The following is a 10846-nucleotide window of genomic DNA, read 5'->3' on the forward strand; positions in this document are numbered from 1 at the left end:
GGCTTTCAGTATTATTTCAGGAGCCGAGGTCCAGAGCAGCTCAGCTGGTTGGCCCTTTGTACCCTTCAGGTCATTTACCCTCCTAACTGCCCCCTCCCCTCCATTCTTCTTAGATGAGGAGGGAGGACCAGAGAGGGCCAAGAGCTGGTCAGAGGCAGGGTCAGGGATTCAAGGCAGCAGGTGAAGACTTGACTGTCTTTTTGGGAAGGGGCAGGGCAGCTTCTGAGAGCCTTTTTCAGGTCAAGGGTGGGAGGTATATTCCATCACGGGTTCCCTGCCCTTTCCTGCTAGGCACTGATCTCTTTTCCCAGTGAGGGTGGAGTGGAAGACCCAGCAAGCCCTCTCTGGCTGCCAAGTTAGGCCCAGGCAGGTGGGGACATGTTGTATGTTGGGAGGGTACCCTTGATGTCAGATGCTAGGCAAACTTTCCTTTGCACCTGCCTCCAGCATTCTCCTCACTGCCACCTCCATCTCCCTACACCCCCAAGGATTCCCTGGAAGTTGAGGTGACTCAGGAATTCCAAAACCAGTCACCCCAGGAGGAAAACCCTCTGGAAAATGTTTCTCATGGCAGGTGTCTCACGAAGCTGCTACCGAGATAAGGGCAGAGGCTGAGAAAATGGGAGGAGGTAGGGACATGTGGCCCAGAGCACAGGTTCTGGGGTCAGGTCAGGTCCTGCTTGGAGGGACCCTCCCTCGGTCTCTCAGGAGTTTCCTCAGAGAGGGCCTGGTAAAGAGGTGGGGGACACTCCAGAATTCTCTTCTGAAGGTCAATGTTGCCAGCAACCCATTCTGGGTCCTTTTTGCACTGTCAGCAAGTGAAATAAGTAGCTGGGATCACTTCCAGGTCTTCTGAGCACCCCTTTCTGGCTGGGGGCCAACATTGGGAGATCTGGGCCAAGGTCAGGCTCCAGTTCTGCTTCCTTGGCCCTGAGGTTCTGATTGGTTTGGGGGAGACCCACAGGGATCCGGCTCTTCTGAACAGCACTGCCCCCTAAAAGCCTGTTCTGGGGTTGGGGGCTGCTCAGGAATACCAGAAGCCACCCTGGGGACCATACCTCAGACACTGGGGAGCAGGAAGCTGGAGCAGGGAATCCCAGCTACCAGGGCTGAATGCCCAGGTGGGCAGGAATGTCAGCTGGCCCCAGGCAGGTTCAGGTGAGACCTGGCCTAACCCAAGCTCAGGTGAGTAGCGAAGCATTTGCTTCGGGGTCTCCCCTTCCATTCACAGCCAACCGTAGGGCGGCACAGTGTGGCACCTCCAAGCCAGGAGCTTATATTTGGGATTAGGGCTGGAACTGAAAACTATCCCTGCCTCTTCCTAACCGTTTGACCTTGGGAGGTTACTGAATTTCTTCGGGTCTCAGTTTCCTCACCTGTAATATGGGGATCACAGTTCCTCTCTCCTGGCTTTATTGTAAGGATTAAGTGAGATGGTGCATGTACAGGGCTTAGCACTCCTGGCACATGGAGGTGTGCGGGAGGCAAGGCCAGCAGTGCGGGGAAGGGAGAGGATGTCAGGAGCCCAGGGGACAGGGGATGGGACGAGGGGAGCAGGCTGATGATGCTCCTGGCCTCGCTGCTCTCCCTAAGTGCCCCTGCTCCCCTGATCTCCTGGCCATCTCCCGTTTCCCCTAAGCACTCCCCCCACCCCACACAGTTCTAGACCCTCCAGACTCTCCAAAGAAGCTTCCCCCAATCCTCTAGAATGCCCCTTGACCTCATTGCTCCTCTGCCTGGAGGCTGCTTCACCCTAAAGCGTTGGAAAGGATTCCCCCTCACTCTGCAGATAAGTTATTCCTGGTTGGTTTCTTTTGTTTATTTTCTGAGTCCTTGGTTACTGGAGGAGTATTTTCTAAGGGAAAGCACATGCAAATCAGAAAACATTGTTCTAGAGACAATGTCTCTGGATGAGTGTGTTGGCAAGGGGGGAGGTCGTGGGTGTGGGGGATGAGGGGAAGGGGTCCATGGAGAGAACGGCCTGTCAGGAAGTAGGCTCTGGCCTGCTTTCAGCATAGTGCCCCACAGGCTGAATGGACCCCAGGAGAGCTGTGTCTTTGGAATCAGGCCGAGCTCTGAGCCTTCCCAGAGCACATACACTCCCTCCTGGCCACCCATGGCTGGCCGAGATGTGGAGGCTGAGACCCTGCGGACTCACCCCACGACTTGAGAGCAGCAGCAAATGCTGTCACGGTCCTTGCCCCAAGGCCCCGCGGGTGGGAATGGGGTCAGGCAGGTCCCTGGAGCTGGGGCTCCTGCTGGGTCTCAGGTGAGGCTGTCAGCCTGCCCCTCCTCTTCCTTGCTTCACCTTCTCAATTGTGCAACGGGAACAGTCACCCACAGCTTCTTCCATCAGATCCTGCAAACAAACTGATGGAGTCAGGGCCTCCCTGGCAATCCTTTAGGGTTAGGCCTGGATCTCTACCCCAGGGGAAGGGGTCAGGGAAAGCTCAGGAATGGGGGTGGCCACTGAAGAGGGCAAGGGAAAGTTGGGGTGGCTAATGGACAATGGGAGAAAGGTCATAAATGATGGGCGTCCTAGAACTTGGGGTCATGGAAGATGGAGAAGGGGTCAGGGAACAAAAGGGATCGGGGTCATAGGAGACAGGGGAGAAGGGAAGTGTTCACTAAGGTGGGTGACCAGAAGGAGGCCTGAGAAGAGAGGGAGTGGTGGACACGAGGCTCTGGGTGGGAGCAGCAGAAGTCATGGAAATGAGGCCACCTGAAGAGAGGCAAGGTGACATTCCTTAATTTGGGATACCAAGCCAATCAGGGAAATTCCCATAATGCCGCTTCACAAGGACACAGGACACTATTGCTTTGACCCCACGCCCAGAAAAGTACAAAGACCAGAGTTGACCCAATAGGCTACCAGGCTTTATAATGACCATTACAACTTCCATTAGTATAGTATTTTAAGCAGCCTTGGAAAACAATTTCAAGTTTTTTAATCTCTGGTCACTCCCTCCAAAAGGTAGTGGAATTAAATTTGAATAAACAAAACAGGTTTGCTCAAAATAAAACCAGGACTCTTAAATGCTCTAGCCAGCCTGCTTCCACAAGGCCTCGCCTGTCAGTGCAGTACCTGGCGGCTGAGTGAGCAGTGTGCAGCATGTGCCAGGTGAGAGGGCAGAGGGCTGGGAGGGCAAGGTGCTGAGCAGGAAAGGAGCGGAGATGCTTTTGAGGGCCCAGCCCTGGTTTGGGGCTCAGGGCTGGGTAGAGCTACAAACCAGGATCTCAGGGAACAGCTGGGGGAGTAGCTCCAGTGGGAGAGGTCCTGGATTATGTGAGAGCAGTTCTCTCCCTGGCCTTTACTTACAGGTGGTTGCATTTCTGGTCATGGTCATGGGAACATACACCCTCAGTTGGCAGCTCCAACAGGAAGGCACCCGCCAGCCCAGCTGCTGCTCCAGTAAAAGGCAGGACCCCTCCGAGGAGTGGCTCAAGTGGAACACTGTGCTGTCTCCCCCGGAGGCCGCCAGCCTCACCCACCACCCCTCCTCTGCCCCAGAGTCCTGCCGGGCCAGCGAGGATGGACCCCTCCACAGCAGGGCCATCTCCCCCTGGAGATATGAGTGAGTGTGCTGTCACCCCTCCTAGTGTGTGCACCAGTCAGGGGGTATGTGAGGGGCACGGGGAGTTCCACCCAAGCCCAGCCTACCTTCTTTAGCTTTTAATCTCACACAGGCCATGATGTTTCAGGAGCTTGACATGGCCTGGGTTTGAATCCTTGCTCTGACCCTTGTTGGGTGACCTTGGGCCAGTTACTCAAGGTTTCAAAGCTCAAGTTGTTTTTCATCTGTAGAATGGGGATAATACCCCATAGGCTAATGTGCAGATCAAATGAAGTAATGTCTGTAAAATCTATACTTAGTCCAGGGAAAGCTGATTTTCTCCTTTTCATCTTTTCTTAATTCCTACAGTGGCCATGTTTTTTCTAACTAAAATATCAGGGAATGCTGGTATGATACAAGCACAAAGTATCCCAATAACAAAGGCCCTGGGCCATGGGGAAAGGGCAGGGTTACAAGTGTACTAAAATATTCAAACCTTCAACCCTTGGGAGCCGCTGGATGGCAGGCTGGTTATCTTTGATCATCAGTAGTCTTATTTTTTCACTCAGTGTTCTACACAACTATTATCATTCTCTCTTTGTGCCATGATGTGAAAAATATTAGGAAGCACTGAAATAGGGACAATGAAGAAAAATATTAAAAGTTAGGGCCTTAGGGATCCCATACCTATTTCTTCTTCTGTTTTGTGTCCTGGTTGGGACTGTGTTCCCACTCCCCACAAGTCTAGTTCTGGCTTAGCCTTGGCTTTGGAGATTGATGGAGATGTTCAGTGTGCGTAGAGAGAGGGGTCAGCTTTAATTGGGACTAGATCCAGGGTGGAGACTTTAGGTCATTATGTTCTGAAGACTAGCTGGATCCTGGGCCAAATCCAGGGGTGGGGGAGCCCCTTGGGGGAGGCTGGGTGTCAGGTGGCTGTCTCAGCTGGGATCCAGACTCCTCACTGGGAGGCTGTAAACCCCTGAGAACCACTCAGCTGGCCTTTCCCAAAGTGTGTTCCATGCAACACTAGTCCCACAAGCTGCTCCTCAGAAAAAAGTGACAATGTCAAGGAAGTTTGGGAAAGGCTGCTCTAGCCCACAGTACATTAAAGGCTGCAAGAAGTCTACAGAAATGAATGTGTTTAATTCAGTGTTCCTCAGACTCACTTGGCCACAGAACCATTTTGTTGCAGGGTATTTATTAGGGAACCCACTTTAGGAAATGCTGCGCTGTCCAAGCCCCAGTTTGCCAGGGCTTGCCTGTATGGAGAAGGGTCGTTAAACTTGGGGACTGTTTCCTGCTAGGGTGCTGGAGTCCCGGACCCCTTGGAGCATCTAACTTTCCAGTAGTTTCCAATTTTTTTTTTTTTTTTTTTTTGCTAAATAAGTACTTGTCAAAATAAGTAAATAAATCTTACTGTGCACTCTTACATGTGCTTATAATATATGTGTGGGCAGTGTCTGGAAGGGTGTGCAAGAAAGTGTTGACAGTGGCTCCCTCTGGAGTGAAACTGGTGAGGAGAAAGACTGTTAGTCTTCACTTTATACTCTTTTATACTTGGATTTAAGAGCAGTTTTTACTTTTACAATAAAAAAAATATATATAATAATGTAGTAACAATTACAACAAGGAATCTCGTGCTAAAGCCCAGTGTAATGTCAGATGGCTCAGAGCCTACTCGCCTTCTCCTGCCTCCCTAATGGCCCGGAACCAGTGGGAAAGCTGTTTTCTAGCCCCCTGTCCTCATTTTCATTCGGGGAAGTGAGTTCCAGAGAAGAGGGGGGCAACTGGCTCAAAGTCATACAGCTGGTGGATGCCAGAGCTGGGGCTAGAAGCCAGGCCACCCCACACACCATGTCCTTCCTCTAACATTCGCACCCCTGTGGCCCCCCACAGGTTGGACAGGGACTTGAATCGGCTGCCCCAGGACCTGTACCACGCCCGCTGCCTGTGCCCACACTGCGTCAGCCTGCAGACGGGCTCCGACATGGACCCCCTGGGCAACTCAGAGCTGCTCTACCACAAACAGACCGTCTTTTACCGGCGGCGGTGTCCTGGCGGGCAGGGGGCCCCTGTGGGCTACTGCCTGGAGCGCAGACTCTACCGCGTCTCCTTGGCTTGCGTGTGTGTGCGGCCACGTGTGATGGCCTAGACAGGCCGGCCTGCGGCTGCTCCCTCATCGGGAAAATGTGGGCTGGGTGAGCTGTGGGCCTCAGAACCCATCAGCCGCAGTGGGCTGGGGATGCTCGGCCCCTCCAAAGCACCACCTGAAGCACCACCTGGAGCAGCGGGATCCTGGGATGGGAAGGGGGGCTGCGGGGTGGGGGGGGACCTGCACTTTTGCACTTTTTGGAGTGGATGGGAAATGCAGGGTGAAGTGAAGGGAGCGGCTGCCGGGAAGGCTGCTGAAAGCTGGTGTGGGGAAAGGTCTTCAAAGCTCTGCCCTTGAAGCCACCACTCCTGTCTCCTCCTCTCCTGCCATCTCCAGCGGCCTCGGTGCAGCACAGGCACTTTCTCGATATTTTCTCCTTGGCCAGTGGAGAGCCCTCCATTCATTTGTTTGCTCATTCATTTGTTCATTCCTCAAACACACGGTGAGCATCCACTTTGCACACACCACCATGTAGTTACTAATCTTTTGACATGAATGATTCTGAGGAGGAAGCTGTTATTGAGCATGGAGAGACTTATCCAAATAAAGAATCTGTATTTAAAAGTGGCCTAATTTGTCTTTGGCATCCCTGAAGCCTGAACACCTGGTGGTCCCCCAGCTTGGTTCCTGCCCCAGCCCTCACCCACTGCTCACCCTGCCAACCCCCTCTGCCCTCCCCTCCGGAGTTTCCGCTGTGACCTCCCATCCAAGCCATGCTCTGGTTCTCTGGCCCGTTCCCGGACACCAGGGTGGGGGTCAGGCTGCCCTCCCAGCCTGCTGGAGACACAGAGGCCCATTGAGGCACTGCAGCAGGCACACAGCACCCCCTTGTCCCCCCAACAATCTGCCTTTGTCCTTTGGTCCTGGCTGCTACAGCCCGGTCCAGGCGGAGTGCTGCCTGGGCCGGGCTCCAGCTCTCATCCTCCCTAAAAGGAGAAGGGGGGAAGGAGGAGCCAAGGAAGAGGGTTAAAGTTAGAGGAGTGGAGCACAAACTTTTTCAGGCTTAGGTTCTTGAAGGGCTCCTAGTCCTACCCCTGTTTCCCTGGCTCACCTCCCAGCTCCTCCTGGTTTGTCTGCCTCCCTCCTCCTCTCTTTTCCCCTTCTCCAGGCTGGGTCTGCAGTGAGAAAGGGGAGGGGTTAATCACTCCTCCCACTCAACCCCCTCCCCTGCCTCCCCCCCACACCATGTGCCTCACAGGGGGCCGGTGCAGCCACCAGTGGGGGGCACTCTGGGCAGCTGGGGGAGGGCCCATCTGGATCAGCCGTCCGCGGGTGCTGCCTTCTCCTGGGGCCCCGCAGACCGGCCTCCTTGCTTCGCTTTCAGGTTCCTCACAGTGCCTTCCTGCGCCTGTCTGCTACCCCATCCAGCCAGGTTTCCATTTCCCTCTCTGGGCTGGTGGCAGAGAGGGGCTGTGCCCAGGGGGCCCCACGGAGATGTTCAGTGCTCGGGACCGCCCCCCCGAGGAGGGGGCAGCTGCAGGGCTCCGGGGCTTCGCTGTGGACAAGACCTTCCTCTCTTCCCTCCGAGGCATCCTTCTGGAAACTGAGCTGGTAACAGCCGCTTCCCCCAACCGGGTACCTCCCTCTCCCACATCCCTGGCTCCCTGGCCCAGCCGTGTGTGTGTGTGTGTGTGTGTGTGTGTGTGTGTGTGTGTGTGTGTGTGTGTGTGTGTGTGTGTGTGTGTAAGCTCACCCCCCAGCAGCCTCCCTTCCTAGGCTTTCTGAACACCCCTTCCCCCTCCCCAGTCTCCAACCCTGCCTTCTGGTCGACCTCCATCTGGTGGCAGTTGCAGCAGGAAGGATTGAAGTTAGACAGAAGGACTACTCTCGGGGACCTTGGGGATGTCCGAGACCCAGGGATGGGACAGGGAGTTGGAATGCTGGCCTGTCTTTCCCTGGACTCTAAAATGGCCACTTCTTGGCATGTCCAAGAACCCCAACTATTAAAAAGGGCAGACTTCCTGCAGCCCCACTTTATCTGTTGTCTACTCCTCATGAAAATCTATTTTCAGGAAAGGATCTTCCCCTGGTCACCAAGAAAGATCTTAGTGTAAACTTAAGTTCTCTACACATATGCCATCCTATGTAGCCAGAGCTGAAAGGCCCCCCGAGTCACTGTGCACATCTGCCTTCTAAGCCTTGTCCCTTGGCATGGAACTCAAGGGCTCTGGTCCTTGTTGGAGGAGTTTTAGGCTTCTGGGAGTGGGGAAAGTATTATGGGACAGCGAATGCCTCCTAGGGCCCAGAGCAGCACTGGGCACAACTCCAGGGGCTAATGTTTAGACAGTACGCTGTGCGCCAGGAAACACGTCTCTTGTGCATTGCCATTTGAATTGTGCCCCCTGGAGTTGTGCAACTTGGCCATACTGCTGGGGCTGCTGGGATCCTTGGGCCGGGGGTGGCCTGGACAGGCAGGGGGAGGCTAGAGACTGCCCTCGATGGGCAAATGCCCTGAATGGTGGCTCCTGCCCCTGGGAGGGGTAGCTCACAGTAGGGGAATCTGCCAGAGTACTTGCTTTCCTCTGCAAAGATGGCTGGTGGGTACAGCTTGGGGGGACCCCCGGCCTGTGGGATTGTGTCCCCTTCCTGGCAAGCTCCAGAGGCTCGGTCCTGCAGGCCCTGACCTTCATCATCTTTATCTGCTTCACGGCCTCCATCTCTGCCTACATGGCCGCGGCCCTGCTCGAGTTCTTCATCACGCTCGCCTTCCTCTTCCTCTATGCCACCCAGTACTACCGGCGCTTCGATCGGCTTAACTGGCCCTGTCTGGTGAGGAACCCTGCTTCCCCCACCCCATCCTGGTTCCTTCCTTCTCCTCTGAATGCAGAGATTTCCTTTCCTCTCCCTGAATCCCTCCTTTCCTGGGCCTGGTGAGTGTAGGGCCCAGCCCCTACATCCCAGCTTTTCTCTGCACCATGCTGGACCCTGCACCCAAAAAGTGAGCATTGACTCAGGCTGCTTTCATGGCTACAGGGGTCACCGACGAGGAGGACACACATCCCTTGTCTGCTCTCCCACTTAACAAAGGTCCAGCCCCAGCCCTCCCCCAGCCCTGCCCACCCACAGGTCCTGTCTGGGGGGCTCCAGCCACCAGGCCAGATCAGCTGCACCTCCCATCCAGTCCCCTGGCTTCTAGCCCTGGGTAGCTCTGGATTCACCTGCGTCCATTTTCTGTAGCGGTGGGAACTCTTTCTCTGGAAAGTGCTTTGTTTTGTGTGTGTAGGTGTATCCCCTCGGAGGGATTAGTAGGGACACTGACTAGCCTGGAAAAACCTCAGGGCAGATGCCCCTGCCCCCTGACCCTCCCTTTGCCCCTGCACCACCCTGTTGACCTCCCCCAGGACTTCCTCCGCTGTGTCAGCGCCATCATCATCTTCCTGGTGGTCTCCTTTGCTGCTGTGACCTCCCGGGACGGAGCTGCCATTGCTGCTTTTGTGAGTCCAGTCCGGCAGGCCCCCCCAGCCCCCCAGGACCCCTGGTGGGTGGATACAGATGCACGCTTTCTGTGTGTCCCCCTACCCCGAGCCAAAGCCAGTGCCCAGGGTTGTGGCTCACGCCTTGCCCCAGACCACCCGCCTCCCTCTTCCCGAATCCGATGGCCTGATGGCCTTGGTCGTGCCATCCCTGCTCTGACCCCCACAGGTTTTTGGCATCATCCTGGTTTCTGTCTTTGCCTATGATGCCTTCAAGATCTACCAGACTGAGCTGGGGCCCAGGGCCACCCAGGGTGAGTGTCTGTGCTCTGGGAGACGAGATGCCTACCCAACCCCAGCCCCAGCTACCCCATCCTGACCTCATTCCCTCTCCTGTCTGGCTCCATCTCCACAGGGGACCAGCAGTGACCCCCAGGGCTCCCTGGCCCCCAGGCCCAGCCAGGCTAAGGGGACAGAGGAGCCCAGACACATCTCCTTTGGCTTCACTAGATTCCCTGCCCACCGCCTCCCTGCCCCGGGCCTGCAGACACGAAGCCTGGCCTGAGAAGTCCCCAGGATGCATCTGTGGGGCCTGGTGCTCTGGAACCTGGCTCCCCAAGAAGCTCCGGCCGGGAGGGGGTGTTATGAGGGTGGGAAGGAGGATGGAGGGGAGGAAGCTGAGCCCCTACGTCCTTCCCAAATTAAAACACTCATATCCTACTGGTGAGTCTTTCTCTTTCCCAGGAATTAGACCTCTCAAGGAATGTCAAGGTGTGTTTGTGGAACTGTTGCCTCCATCAGGTCACATTTCCTCTCCAGCACCCGGTCTGAGCAATGAGGAAGTGAGGGATAGACTGAAGAGGTTTCCAAAACAAAACTTCTCGGCCACAAATCTCCGTGTGCAAGGCCACTTTGTGGCATGCCTGGCGGCTGGGCGCCTGGAGTTCTGTGGCTAGGAAGGCACAAGCCTTCCTGATGGAAGTGCCCACCTGCCATACCTGCGCGCACAGGATTGTGGGTGGCCCAGGAGAGGGGCTGGTCTGGGGCGTGTGTAGAGCTCCCCTTCGTGGTGTGAGGAGGATTTGGCCAGCAGACCACAGATGAGGGGTCAGTCTGTGGCATTAGAAAGGGGCAGAGAGTCCTGAAATGCTGGTGCTGGAAAAGTCCTTAGAGACCATCTGGTCCAATGCCCTCATTCCACGTAAGAGAAAACTGAGGTCCTGTCAGCAGAAGTGACCTCCTTGTTTGTGACCTAGCTGCTCTGACACCTAACGTGTTATGGATACTGTACCGAGCCTCCTTTTAGCTCAGGAAAAACACCCCTCACCCTCACCCTGCTCCCTGCTCCCTTCACTAGCAGATCCACCTTTCCAGCTTGCTAGCTCCTCAACAAACATTTCCTGAGCATCAACTATGTGCAGACATGTGCTGGGCTCATGGTCTCCTCTCTTGGTCTGACTTTTTCTACCTCCCGCTCTGTGTTCCATGCTCACTTCCTGCCTCCTTGCCAGGATCAGTGGCCTCTCTGGGGCTAGAAGCAACGTGCCTTGTTTCTCTGGCCTCTGCTCACTGTTCTCGGGGCTTCACACACAACCCATTCTCAAGACCAGTTGGCTCTGGGACTTGGGGTGGGGCAAGGGCTCAGAGGGGGGATAGGAAATGCCTGGATAGGGGGTCTGGGAGGCAGGGTGGCTGGGTGAAGGGGTGAGAAGATGGGCTGGAGAGCC

General features: G+C 55.5%; 2 protein-coding genes across 8 annotated transcripts; both read left to right on the forward strand.

Moving 5' to 3' along the window:
- Nucleotides 1-1679: 1679 nt before the first annotated feature.
- IL25 (interleukin 25) lies at nucleotides 1680-5706 on the forward strand. The gene is made up of 4 exons (XM_037835535.1): nucleotides 1680-1803; nucleotides 3046-3121; nucleotides 3322-3575; nucleotides 5451-5706. The coding sequence occupies exons 2-4, from the start codon at nucleotides 3113-3115 to the stop codon at nucleotides 5704-5706; spliced, it is 519 nt and encodes a 172-aa protein (XP_037691463.1). The 5' UTR covers nucleotides 1680-1803; nucleotides 3046-3112.
- Nucleotides 5707-6658: 952 nt separating this feature from the next.
- On the forward strand, nucleotides 6659-10723 carry CMTM5 (CKLF like MARVEL transmembrane domain containing 5). 7 transcript variants are annotated; one of them, XM_037835540.1, is made up of 6 exons: nucleotides 6659-6773; nucleotides 7031-7257; nucleotides 8323-8475; nucleotides 9048-9140; nucleotides 9349-9433; nucleotides 9630-10682. In XM_037835540.1, exons 2-6 carry the CDS (start codon nucleotides 7141-7143, stop codon nucleotides 10073-10075), a joined length of 894 nt encoding a protein of 297 aa, XP_037691468.1. In that variant the 5' UTR covers nucleotides 6659-6773; nucleotides 7031-7140; the 3' UTR covers nucleotides 10076-10682. The 7 variants fall into 7 exon arrangements, with proteins under 7 accessions (XP_037691468.1, XP_037691465.1, XP_037691466.1 ...); XM_037835537.1 differs by lacking the exon at nucleotides 6659-6773 and having other exon boundaries at nucleotides 6878-7281; nucleotides 8437-8475; nucleotides 9630-10723; XM_037835538.1 differs by lacking the exon at nucleotides 6659-6773 and having other exon boundaries at nucleotides 6883-7257; nucleotides 8437-8475; nucleotides 9630-10721.
- The last annotated feature ends 123 nt before the right edge of the window (nucleotides 10724-10846 follow it).

Source organism: Choloepus didactylus, chromosome 4, assembly GCF_015220235.1.
Source record: "Choloepus didactylus isolate mChoDid1 chromosome 4, mChoDid1.pri, whole genome shotgun sequence".
In the NCBI taxonomy this organism is placed as follows: domain Eukaryota; kingdom Metazoa; phylum Chordata; class Mammalia; order Pilosa; family Megalonychidae; genus Choloepus; species Choloepus didactylus.